Source organism: Notamacropus eugenii, chromosome 1 (assembly GCF_028372415.1).
Source record: "Notamacropus eugenii isolate mMacEug1 chromosome 1, mMacEug1.pri_v2, whole genome shotgun sequence".
Taxonomy (NCBI): domain Eukaryota; kingdom Metazoa; phylum Chordata; class Mammalia; order Diprotodontia; family Macropodidae; genus Notamacropus; species Notamacropus eugenii.
The window spans coordinates 343,692,530-343,706,638 of record NC_092872.1 but is presented as its reverse complement, the minus strand read 5'-3'; the positions used below and the strand labels follow the sequence as shown (position 1 = coordinate 343,706,638).

Sequence of the window (14,109 nt, the reverse complement as noted above, 5' to 3'; positions counted from 1 at the left end):
ATTAAATATGAAAGAGTAATAGGATAATAATGTATCCCAGGACCATTTCTAAACCCTGGCAAACAAGATAAGATCATAACAAAAACTCACATTTTTATATTACTTTAAGATTTATGATGCCCTTTCCTCACATCATTCCTGTGAGGTAATCAGTATGAGGATATATATTCTTTCACTGTAAGATCTGTCAGGGTCTGCCTTTTTTAATCTCAGCACTTTTAATAAGCTTTTGCTTTGGCTGGTAGGAGTTTGCAGAAGCAATAGAGCATAGGATGAAAGGTTAGGAATTTTCATATGAAAATCAAAGGGAAGGGTATAGCTGAATTTATTAATATATTTAAAGATCAGAGCCAGTTTATTGAAGTAGATAGAATGTTACACTTGGATTCAAATTCTACCTCTGATACTTACTAGCTATGTGACAATGAGCAAATCACATAATCTGTCTCAAGCAGTTCTCTAACATTAAAAATTATTGATAGAATTTAATCTCCACTGGTGGAAGGAGTTCTCAACCAGGAATTCCAATGTGATAGAAATCATATGCCCTTGACCTTCATGTAATTAGTTCAGGATTACTTCGCAGAAAAAGCCTACTGGGAAATATTCCTCATTTTAAAAGAGACAAGGAAATATGATGACCTTCACACTACAAAATCCTTCTTTTCATTCAACATCTTGGCCAGTATTAGCCTCTCAATAATCCTACACTAATGTATGTCCTATACCTCATCTTCTGCAAGCCAGTCCGTAGGTTGTGTAGTGAGCCTAAATAACTATTCTTTTAAAAAGTGATTAGTAGGTAAATTTGTCTTTAGTGTACACAAAACTAATTTGGATTCACCGTAGACTTTCTCAGCTCAGTCACCTAACACAGGGCTGAGTGAATCCCATCTACAATAGCAGGAAATCAGTAGGAGAGGCAGGCTGACTAAGCAAACTAAAATTTAAGTAACTTCATGAGATAATTTTTTTCCACTTAAAATGAGAACCTAGCTTTGATCACTGAAGAAATATTAATTCTACCAGTTTGCAACAAAGGTAAAAGTATTGATCTTGGAAATGTTTAATGATGATAATTGTGTGTCTTTTTGTGTTGTTTTTCTAAGCAGTACCAGAAAATGATGACATTGAGTTATAATAGTGTTGGTCATGTTCTCTTTGCAGCACCATCCATTGGAGAAAGCCCATTTTCTTCTGTGGTAGAAAACTTAAGGCAAGGAAGTAGTAGTGGTGGTGGACCTCTTCTTTCTCCGTGGCTTTAAGATTTGGAGAAATAGGAAAGGGGGAAGAGGATAGAGGAGTGGGTTCTAAATCTGTATTGGATTGAAAGTACCATCTTGACTTTGAAAGGCTTGAGGATCTCTGCTAGAAAACTGTCTGCATTAATGCTGAACTCAATTTGAAAGCTGCAACTTGCTGAACTTACTCTAATTTGTAGGTCATGTGGGTGCACCATTACCCTGCAATTACATTAAACTGATAGATGTGGAAGAGTTGAACTATTTTGCCTCCAAAGGAGAGGGAGAGGTAAGTTTAAGCGGGGGGGAGGGGAGGGGGAGGAGGAGGAGTTAGTCTGGGTTTATCATTGTCAACACTAGGAAAAGCTGCTCATTGCTTTGCAAGTCTGTCATAATAACATGGAGAACTACAACTTCAGGTGCGTGTAGCATGTGATTTTCTTGTATTATATAATCAAATGGTGAAACAAAGAGGAAATAACAGAAAAAAGTTTGCAAACATTAGCCTAGTTTAATTAGAGACATAGAGATTTGAATCATCAAAAGCCAATGTCATATTTTATATTTTGTTATTGTTAAAAACTCCAAAAGGAAATTCAAAAACGTTCAAGTACAATCACAAAATTTTGAGTTGAAGGGAACCTTAGAGTTCATGTTATCCAAAATATTCCTTAATAAGAATCTTTTCCACAGCATCCCAGATAGTATTATCCCATGGAAACAGCACTGAATTTGGATCCAAAGGATCTGGATTGAAATCCTGGACCTCTTACTTACTAGCTGTGTCACTCTTGGGCCTTCTGCTTCTTCATGTCTAAATTCAACTGTCTGGACTAGGCAGTTCATAAGATCTCTTCTAGCCTTAAATCTGTGATCAGCTAGACTTTAATGAGATAATAAAAAACATAATAAGGTCCTTACTTCCCAAGCCTCATCCCCATCTGCAGTGCCTATCTCCATTCTTCCCTAGTTCCAGCTTTCATCTCCAATCAGCATCTAATTCTCCACCTCCTCGTTCACTGTATGGATTAATAATAATGATGTCATTAATAACAACAGCATTTTATATAGGGTCTACCATGTGTCAGGCATGGTGCTAAGTGATCTTATGTGACCATCATAACAACCCTTGGAAGTGGATGCTATTATTATACTAATTTTGCTGTTGGAGAAACTGAGGTAGAAGTGAAGTGACTTGCCCAAGGTCACAAAGCTAGCTGAGGCTATATTTGACACCAAGCCCATCACACTATCTATTGTGCCCCCTAGCTGCCATAACCTTGCCCTCTTTCTCCATGACATTTGAGTGTTAGGGGATTTCTGCCAGTCTGCAAGAAAAGCATTAGGGGCACAACCAGGGTGGCTGCTGAACAACAGAGGTACATCACTGAGAAGGAGGGGGGGGGGGGTCACAGTCATTCTGATGATGCAGACTTTGCATGCCAGTAGAGAAGACGTCTCTTTGGATTTTTTTTATGGATCAATTTGTATTTTAAATCACATCCTCTCCTTTTTCTTCCCTTTTCAGTATCATCATAATTCACATTTCTGTAGGTTTAGTTCTAAAATTTACAAAGTTCTTCCCTCCCATGCAGTATTATTTCTCTTTTATTGATATGAAAACCAAGGCTTAGAGAAATTTCGACATGCTTACAATCACAGTTAGTATGTATGGGAGCCAGGATTACCCAAGTTTCCTGGTTCCAAATCCAATACAATTTCTAGCATATAACACTGCATTTGATTATATAATTCAGTGAATGATTATATTTGTGAGGTAAAATGTAGCCTAAATGAAATAATTCTACTTTTCTATCCATATTATAATTATCTACACATACTAAGGAAAAAAAGTGAGATTTTTTTTCTCTTTACATTGCTTCCCTAAATGATCAAACTTAGCTGCCATACTGTTTCTATTCATTTAATTTATTATTAAATTACTTATTTATTATTCCTTTAATCCACTTTCCTATTCCTCAACCAAATTCAAAGTTTCGGTTTATACTTTTTTCAAGTCAAGTGTAGGATTTCCCCAGAAATTTCAAATTACTTCTTATAACTCAAACTTGGGTAAAATAACTTGGGTAAAATAACAGGCTGTAGTTCCCTAGTTCCCTTAGTGCTTTCCCTTTGAGTTACTCATCATTAGAGGAACAAAGACATAGTAGCAACAATCTATTTTTAAAACTCTGATTTTTTTACCATTACATTTGCATATAATAAGATAGGAGAGTAGAGAAATTCAATCAACCAACAAACATTGTCTGCCCATCTGCTTTGCCTCAGACCATATGCTAAATGAAGTGGAGCATATGAGGATGAAGAAGATTTGGTCTCTGCCCTCAAAGAGCTTAGGAGTAGGATTAGATATATACACATAGAAATAAATAACAATATAAGGCAATGTCAACTTAATGTCATGACAGAGATGAAATTTGTGTTGGCCTTGCAGGATGGGCAAAGGGAGAGAATAAGTATTCCAAAAATGGTGAATTGAATCTTCATTTTTTTTTTAAGGTGTGGAGGATGACCGGGGGTCAGAGATGGTGAATCAACTGCTTCCTCTAGAGTTTAACTGGGTTGATAATAAAGTTTGCTTGCTATCAGTCAACAGGGATCTTTATTTCATCTAGATTTGCGTGAAAGGACCAAATGTTTTCAAGGGTTATCTCAAAGATAAGGAGAAGACTGATGAGGCCCTAGATGAGGATGGCTGGCTTCATACTGGAGATATCGGGAAGTGGTTACCTGTATGTATTATTTGCCTACACTTACTCCCTGAGGAGTTTTAAGAAAAGTTTGTGTCAACTTGATTCCCTAAATTGTAATGAAAGAGATGGCAAGCTTGCATCTTGTTAAAATCAGAGTGAAAGAAGTTTGTGTAAATGCCATATTCTCCCACTTTCCCATAGACTATAAGCTCAATTAGGGCAGGAACTGTCATTTTTTTTCATCTTTCTAGCACACAGTGCTGTGTACATGGTAGGTACTTAAATATTTGTTGAGTTGTGCTGAAGGGAGAAGATATGAGCTTCTAAGTGAACAAAGCAAATGATCCTAGCATAAGGGTCTTTCTTTGAAAGCTGCCCAATCTGGGTTCTCCATATCTCTTCCATAGTATCTGATTCTATTCAGACACCATCCCTAAATCCCTAAACCAACTATTGTATAATTTTCAATTTCTCACCAGAAAAGATTGCCAGAGTCATTCCAAACAGTAGACTAAGAGCGATTGTCCTAAGGGTCTTGAATTTACCTTGTGATGGTTGGTACATCCATTATTTTACCATTTTAAAGTGCCTACTTAGCTCTCTAGGACAGCTAGGTTGCACAGTGGATAGAGAGTCAGATCTGGAATCAGGAAAAATCACCTTCTTGTAAAAATCTGGCCTCAGACATTTACTAGCTTTATGACCCTGGGCAAGTCACTTAACTCTGTTTGCCTCAGTTTCCTCATCTGTAAAATGAGTTGAAGAAGGAAATGGCAAACCACTCTAGTATCTTTACTAAAAAACCCCATAAGATGTCACTAAGAATCAGACATGACTGAAACAACTGAACAACAAAACAAAACTTAGTTCTCTAAGCAGCTACTTTGTATTATTTTCTATCTGTAACTCACCTAGCCTATTAAACTGCGTACATTCTTCTTGGCTACAGTGTTTCTAAAGAGAGTTTTGAATAAAGCATGTTAAAACTGCCCAGATAAATAAAATAATCAATTGTAACTACTTATTAATTTTTACTAAAACCATTCCTCTTACCCAACAGACAGGTACTCTTAAAATTATTGACCGGAAAAAACACATATTTAAACTCGCTCAAGGAGAATACATTGCTCCAGAAAAGATTGAAAACATCTACGTTCGGAGTGAACCAGTAGCTCAGACCTATGTGCATGGAGACAGCTTACAGGTAGCGTTTAGAATTGTTGAGTATACACCCTTATTTATCTTATCTTGCTAAGGAGCAGGAGTGCGCTTAACGATTAGAACACTCCAATAGTTGACATCTAATTAGTGGGAATTTCCCTTCCCCCACCCCCCATTCACAAAATAAATCCTAATACCCTGCTGTGCTTCCCAAAGCTTATAGTATTAAAAGTTATTAATAAGCTCTCCTTATCCAGGGAAGAGCCAGTCATTTTAAAGGTTTTTTTAAAATGCACAATGGAATAAAATTTAGTTATTCCCTGAAGAAATGTTAAATTAGAAAGCTCAGTGAACAATACGTAATTCTGAACTATCGGTGTGTCAGGAAGTGCCATAATTCTAATCATTTGTTGCAACCATACTACAATGATTTTTTTAAAATGTTATTGATGCTTTTTAGTTTTACATAACAGTGATTTCTATAACTATCCACTACCACCACCACCAAATGAGACCTCCTTTATAACAAAAAGCAATGAAGAAACACTCACAGAGCAAGCCTATCTGACAGAGTATGCCTCCTGTAGACTCCTCACCTTTCCACAAAAAGGAGAAAGGTGATTCCTCCCTTTTCATTAGAATGAGTAATAAATTTGAATTCGTTTCTACATATGATTAGAGCAATACTTTAAGTAGTAGACCTAACAATGGTATCTAAATGATTAAAAAGGAAAATACGAAGGATTTGAAAAGTATGCATGAAGTAATACATGAAGCAATTTCTAATTATGATGCTCTTAGCATCTTTAAGTTTTAGAAATAGAAGGGACAAGTCAATCAAGTCTCTTTTTGCCTCTATACTGTTCACTGGGTTAGCATGATTCAAATAGAAATTTTAGATTTTTAAACTACTTATTTGGCTTCATGAAGAGAGTATTTAAAAATAAGAATCACAAAAATGTTGCAATGATGACAGTTGGTTATTCAATATTCTAAGAGCTTTGAGTGAAAATGAAAATGATTTTTTCTGTATTATAGAAACATTTGACTTGTAATCCAAGATTAGACTGATTAATGTGTACATAAGCAAAGCCAAATTTGGACACAAGATTATGGATAGGTTGATGTACAGCTTGACATTAAATGCCATTAAAAAAAGTAATTAGATTACTAATTAATCTCATCTATGAAATTTATTTGTGGAGATGTTTCATAACTAAATGGACACATGAATTTCTCAAGAATACTAATACATGATCTGTGTCACAACCACTTTTTAATTTTTTTTAATCTGTGGGAAAATGACAGGCCTTCCTGGTGGGTATTGTTGTGCCTGACCCTGAAGTCATGCCCAGTTGGGCAAAGAAGAGAGGATTTGATGGGACATATGCAGAGCTCTGTCAAGATAAGGTATATGTCTTTGGAATTCTTTTCTATGACATAGCTGCATACTTGATGATCTAGCTAATGACAGGAGAGCAATGAAAAACTATTCTTGTGAAATTTGAACTTCTTTGGAAACCTCCAAAACCATGAGTTCTTAACTAGAGGGCTTATTTTATCTAGCCATCCTATCCTCCCCATCCCCCTCAAAACCAACTCAATTATGACAACAAACTGTGGCTTCCCTTAGAACTTAGAAAAATCATCAGTTGGAATCTCAGGCTCGAAGTAACCCTTAGAGACCACCTAGTCTTATTTTACAGTGGACAAAACTGAAGCCCAGAGAGGGAAAGGAACTTGACCAAGGTCACACAACTAATCAGTCTCAGGTCTTTTGATTCACATCCTAGTGCTCTTTCCAAACATTCGGTGCCTTTGTTTTATAACCACTATTAGTAGTGATGAGTTGGAAATGAAATCTGACAAATAAGTACACTTTACACAACTCAAATGGATCTGCGATCTCATAGATTTGGGAGTTCCCTCCAAAGATTCAGACTGAAATCTATCCATACCTACCCATCTTATCAATCTTCTTGTCCGTATCATCCCATGAATTTGCCACATATGGTTCACCCCATATGCTGGAGGTCTCCATCTATTGTTCCTGACTTTGAGAGGGTTCTAGTAGAGACTAAGCATTTCTCATCCCTCATCCTTGCCATATGACCACCCTATCATTTGTTCCTGTCATGTATTTACTTAATGACATCTTTTTCCTTTTAAGTTTCTGATTCTTTATATGTAGTAGCCTGCTCATGCCCACTCTCTGTCTTTCCTTTGTTATATTCATTTTAAATTCTTTAGAGGTCATTGTATTTCATGTCTTGCTACCACACAGAGGAATATGAGTATTTAAAGATGGGCTTTTATTTCCATGAGACACTTGGGTCCATTAAAAGAATTTTGCAATGTTCCAAGGGCAATTCAGCCAACTCTTCAACTCAGGATCCAGCTGACTTTCCACTTGCAATATGTGTCCAAGATATACATACTGATGTACAAATTGTCTATTTATTAATTGTTGTACAAACTCTAAGCAATTTTCTGTCAACCTCTGTTTAGAAACCATTCTTTCTTTCTTAAGTTTAAAATGTATGCCTGTATTGTCTTTGTAACTCAGAATTTATATGGTTCATTTTAGGAGTTGAAGCAGGCTATAATGGATGATATGGTCAGACTAGGAAAAGAAAGTGGACTACATTCCTTTGAACAGGTAAAGATTATCTTTTGACTTATCAGCTTTGATGTTTACTCAGTAATAAATCATAGCTATTAGTGTTTCTCACTTAAATCTCTGACCATACTATGGCTGCAGATTATATGCTTTTTTAGTGAAATTCTGACTTAGGAGGGTGAGTAGATTAAGTGACCCTAGAAAGGCTTTTGTATTTTGATGTTTATATTTTGATTTCTCATAAAGTCTGTGTCCCTACAAGAAGTAGAGTATGCAGCAATGCTGTATTCATCGCTTTTATAGTGCATTGAATATTATAAATGTCTACTGTATGTAGTTCACTTTTCTAGACAATAGGGAGATAGAAAGTTTACGTAAAATAAAAATTCTTGTTCTTAAAGAGTCTAGTAAGAGATAGACACAAAGGTAACTATAAGACCTTGAGTCTTGCTTCATTTTCATGGAAGTCTGACATAAGAGTACATGAAATTCCACAATGGATCACATTAATGATCCTCTATTCTGCATCTGTATATGCCAAGGAACATATCCATTATGGATGTGTAGGCAGGTCCTCCATGTCAGTCCATAACAGTAAGGTGTAGCCTCAAATATCTTTGGCTTTCCTGTAATAAATTCTTAAGAATTCATCATCCACTAATTTATCTGAGCCATACTTGAACTAAACCTAGCTGTAATAACATGCAAAACTGCTCAAGACAGTTAAAAATTCAAGATGGAAAATTCTCCAACAAGGAAGTTAGATATTAATCAAGACTTGCTATATTTCACTACACATAATATACTTTTTACAGAACTTACTATATTTCACTACACATAATATACTTTTTACAGAACTTATTTTTATAAGTATGGATTGTACAACTTGATAATTATATGTTTAACTATTTCCATCTGACTCTTGTTTTATAGATGAGGAAACTGTTAAATCACCTACTCAGGGTCACACAGCTTTAAAGTATCAGAGTTGAGATTTTAATTCAAGTCTTTCTGACTCTAAATCCACTGTAGCATTCTCACCCTTCTGTGGCTGAAAACTTCTAGGATTTACTTATTTGGTTAATTCCAACAGATAGGTAAACCCAAGCAACCTCAGAGACTAACCAAAATAAAAGAGACATTATAGTATTACCTCCAATCCAGCATCCAAAAGAAAGATTTTCTATGATAAATAACAAGGATGAAATAAGCAAGGTAAAAATTGTACCCTAATCCATACCTGTAACTGTAGCATCATTCCATATAAGCATAAAAGTTTGTAGATGTGACCATGGACTGTCTAGCTTATATATGAAAATTACTTTGATTTTTAAAAGTCTTAATGAGAGATATTTAACCACACTGATTTATTGCAAGCTTACTTGTTTTTATTTGTGTCATGAATGTATGTATCCAATTCCTATTAAAAGCTATATTTTGCATTTGGTTTTTAGGTTAAAGCCATTTATATATACTCTGACATGTTCTCAGTACAAAATGGCTTACTGACACCAACACTAAAGGCTAAGAGACGAGAACTAAGAGATTACTTCAAAAAACAAATAGAAGAGCTTTATTCAACCTCTATTTGAAGTTCAAGGGCAGTTCTTAACATATTGGATGGTATAGTAATATCCTAGTGATGCTTGAAAGTATGGTCAAAATGATGCAGTTGGAAGTGACTAAGCACTTGACGTTATGACTGAGCCTTTTCATGTTCCAAGAAATCTTTAACAATTTTTTCTCTATCATCACTGAGCACCATATATTTTTATTGAACTGACATTGTAACAGGCTGCTACACATATGGCATATGGCAATGTAAAGACATCAAGACATCATCTCCAGTATGGTATACCACTAAAATTAATATACATGTATATAAAATCTTAATGATCAGAGAAATCCTATTAAATGTGGAGGGAAAAATCATAATTGAATTTTTTCTATTTAATTATTTGCAAGCTAGTCACAAGATAAAGTATGTACCTAGACAATATTGGTCTACCTCATTTAATAACTGATATTCAAAAATCACAGTTAAGTCTGACCTAAAAATTTAGATTGTCTGTTATGATAAATCTTGTTGAAGGCAGAAAGCATCTTCCATATTTGGCAGAAATTCAGTGTCTTGCAACATTATCTAATCCTTATTGATATGACCATCAACACACATTTCAGGACAAGGAGCAAGTCATTACTGTTTCATACTTAGTCATAGTCATGAGAAAAATACAGAACCAGTCAAGGTAAATTATACAGGATTGCTCGGAAAGACAAATATTAAAAACATATTTCCAAGATGATATCTGTCTATTCATGGAATTTCAAGTGGCACAAACTCTATATGGTTACATTTCCTGACTCTCCAAAAGGCTCTCTGAGGAAGACTTGAACAAAACAACAAAACAACCTACTTCTCAGGATAGAACCCTGTTAATGTAAATAAGTTAGCTCCCCACTAGACTATTTCAGTCATCTACTCTGGAACTGTGAATACTAACACTAGCAAGCCCAATTAGATTTCTGTATAGCCATAGAATAGGATAGAACCTGGGTCTGGTCCATCTCAGAGAAATTTGCAAAAAAATTTACTTGCTTGAGGTCAAAAGAGATCTTTAGTTCCTTATTCCTGGAATACTATACACAGTGGGGTGCCATTCACCAAAGGTAATATGGTTTCATATCCACGTAGTTGTGAGTAAAGGATTCAACAATCTCCTGCAAATTGCTACTGAAAAAGCACCGTGATACAGTTTGGAGTATGGAAATGTGTTCTGGAGGTCACCCATCCCTTAACATCTCTGAATGGCTTTAAAACTAAAGAAGACTGTTTTTCTCATATTATGGCTACTACATATGTCTTTTTTTGCTGCAATGGGAAAGAAAATGTTCTCTGCATGGATATCATCAGTTTCATACAACAGAAACCTAGTTATCATGGAAATCAATTAAATTAGATAACAGTCATTCTGCTTCTGGGAAGGTTAGAACTCCAGGAAAGAGAGGACATCATTTCCCTATTAGAGATTTTGTTGTAGGAAGCCAAAGGTGCTGAGTGATTCAACAACCAAGCAACCAGAGATGCTCCTTTTGGCCAGAGAGGATCCTAACATTTTGTAAATAAATAAATGTGGTCACTTAGAAACTACATACATATGTGGGCCTGCTTGATGAATGCCTTCTGGAGCAACAATCTTAGATCTGTTTTTCAGTCTCAGACTGGAATGGGCTAAAACTTCAATCTAAAAAAACTAGTGTATTTATCTTGTCTGTCACATAATTTAACGTCTCTCAAATTCCATTGCATGCTTTTGCAAGTTAAATAAACTGAAGAATGAACTAGCTATATGCAGACTGGCAAATTACATTTCTGGATAAAAAATACTCAAAATGTAAAAAAGATTGCATCTATATTGCATTGATTTTTCTTTATATAGAATTTGATTAGCCAATTCTGGATTTGTTGTTTGACTGATACTGATGCAATTTTATAGGTAACTGACTGGTTTCTTAATTAAACAGAAATGAAAAAGAAGCTACTTTCCATTCTTCTTCCACTGTGGTATGAACTTCATTATTTACCTTTATTTCCAAAAGAATCTTACATGAGCAAAGAGTGCAAAAGTATTTTTGTACAAACAAGAGAAACCCTATTTTTATCTGACTTGTACCTGTACCTGTAGCCCTATACCTGCTAACTTCAGTCATTTATCAGTAAAAATGTAATCGGTTTTCTCTTACTTAAAAGATCTACTGTTTCTTGTCTTTATGAATAATGGAAATGATCACATTTGGCCACAGAGTGAGAGTAGTTAGCAAGTCGAAACTGAAATGAAATGAATGGCATGGGTCCTATATATGTTGCATGTTACATTAATAAGTCCTTGTCCATTAACACTACCTAATTTCCTAATGGAAGACAATCAAGGCAACATTTTCTTAGTGCAAGGCAAAATTTCTTTGCATCCACAAATCAGCATTCTTTATTTTGACAGGAAAAGGGTGAATTGTGTGAATAGGTAAGACAGGAAAAAGCCATACTGGAAACATTAAACCATCCCTGAACAGATTCACTTTAATTTACTTAGCCCCTTAGAACTCACTAACTGTGGTGGTGTGAAACCACAGTGTTCCTGTTCAACTAACAGGGATTTGCCTGGTCTTACAGAAAAACATGTTCATCCTTTTAGCTCACTTTCATTCAAAATGTGCTTATTATTTCAATCATTTGCTACAGTTGTGAATTTCTAACATTCTTGTACAGTACCATGGATACTATCAAATACAACTTGCACTATTTCTACTCACTTTGGCCACAAAGGGTGTCTTGGTGGTCCACATTCAGACATTCAGGATGATTCCAACAAACCAAGAATATGCATTTGGCATCCCATATCAGTTATATGCAAACTGTCCTGCAATCTGCCATATGCTAAAAACCAGGAAATAAACAGCAAATTCCTGCAACGCAAATAAATCACTTTGAGGCCCTAAACTTACAGAATTGCAAAAAACAAACAAACAAAAACCTTTTTTCATTATAAATGTGAATTTTCTACATATAAAATTCTTACTGGTTAATAATAGTTTTAGCAGCTCAATGTCAACACCTTGGATTTGATTTTACTATATGTGTATATAGAGAGAAAAGAAATCACATTTTTTTCTGCTTTGAAGAAAAATTAACTTATTAACCTTTATTTTCCATGTGGGTAAAGCATACATTTTTGATCTATTTGTATCTAATATAAAACCCTAAAAGAGATGAATGTTTGGAGAAAAGTACTATTTTTGAATGAAATAGGACCACTTAAGAACTTATTTATTCCTCAGGAAAAATAACTGATAAAGATCCTCCCATACAAATGATGTTTGTTCTTATATCTAAGTTGGCTATATTTCTTTTACTTATTTTGATTGTAAAGTAACATTTCTATGGAAATAAAAGAGGATACTGGTTGTCCAAAGAGTTCATCCATTTATATTGCATAGTCTTTACTGTGACATTTCAGTTTATTGCAGTCATTATGGGATTAAAGTTTAAGAATGAAATACACCAGAAATGAGATCCTTCTGTTAAAACTCCTTAATAGGGAAAATAAAGAAGAGGCATGTAAGTACTTTGACTATGAATCTCTGTAACATTGGTCCTAGTAGAAAAAAGTTTCCATGATGGTAATGGCAGCTTTTAAACCCTTTGCTTGACTGATTATTTTGACTTTTCTTTTTTAGTAATCAGAACAAACTTTTTTTAAAGGCATTTTCTGAAGTGTTACTTATTCTAATTTTACATTTTTTTAAGTGAGGGGATTAAAATATTATACATATATGTGTGTCTTAATTGTAATGACGTTTTCAGTTTTGTTATGGTAGCATGTATATTTAGAATATAAATGCATTTATGAAAACTTTTGTAAAGAAATAAATTTCAATTTTCAAAGTTGTTCATATTCATTTTGAATGACCTATAAGAAATAGTTTTCCTTTTTTATAACATATTATTATATTTTTCATGTGATCAGTAATGTGTCAGCCAGAATTTGTTAACTAAACTTAACTTCCTATAAATCCAGTTCTTCTATGGCCTAAGTTTAAGCCTTCATTGCTTCCTTACTCCAAGCACAATTTTGCTAAGGCATCTCCCTTCATACTCCTATTGTGGAAAAACTCTATACTCATTGTTTTATAGTAGAAGTCAGAGAGAAGTTTTATTCTGATTGTTACTATGATTTTTATTACAAGCCATGATGAGGGAGTCTGACTGACTGCTAGAGTTCCCTCTGTAAGTAAGGTAGCTCTGCTTATATGTCTTTTCTTACCAGCATATATAGCATAAAATTAAGACATAAAATGAAGAGCAGTTAGTACAGATCACATGCTTTCTACAGATGGCCTTGGAAGTGAGACAGAGATGTTTAGTTCTTTCAAGAAGAAAGAGAAGAGGCTTGTGGAGCAGGGTAACTTTCCTCCTCTATGGTCAGACTAACAGACACCCTAGGATAGAGGTAAATCCCAGGTACTGAGAAGTAGATGTACCTACTCATTTTTTCCTGAAATGAAGGCTACTTTAAATATGGAGTCATGTCAACAGAAGGTGATTACAATACCCCTCTCTGAGCCCACACACACTATTGGAACTATTTAGAAGACAGCTCTTGTCTTGGAATCAAATTAGTTGGAACTTATAAAAATATTATGTTCATTGAATCAACAAGCATATATATTAATCAGCTGCTGTATATCAGGCACTTACTAGGTTCTAGGGATATAAAAACAAGAATTAAATAGTTCCTGCCCTTCAGGAGCTAACATTCTACTGGAGGAAATAACATGTGTATAAGTGCAAAATACACACAAAAGTAAATAGAAG

General features: G+C 34.8%; 1 protein-coding gene across 3 annotated transcripts in view; it reads left to right on the top strand.

Moving 5' to 3' along the window:
• ACSL6 (acyl-CoA synthetase long chain family member 6) overlaps nt 1-13,105 on the top strand; it is a 69,088-nt gene extending 55,983 nt beyond the window's left edge. For all 3 annotated transcript variants that reach the window (XM_072629980.1, XM_072629979.1, XM_072629981.1), the window contains 6 exons: nt 1,442-1,530; nt 3,878-3,994; nt 5,016-5,159; nt 6,425-6,526; nt 7,704-7,775; nt 9,191-13,105. In XM_072629980.1, the coding sequence (XP_072486081.1) occupies nt 1,442-1,530; nt 3,878-3,994; nt 5,016-5,159; nt 6,425-6,526; nt 7,704-7,775; nt 9,191-9,328 (662 nt within the window). In that variant the 3' untranslated portion in view covers nt 9,329-13,105. The remainder of the gene's footprint in view (nt 1-1,441; nt 1,531-3,877; nt 3,995-5,015; nt 5,160-6,424; nt 6,527-7,703; nt 7,776-9,190) is intronic.
• Nucleotides 13,106-14,109: the final 1,004 nt, after the last annotated feature.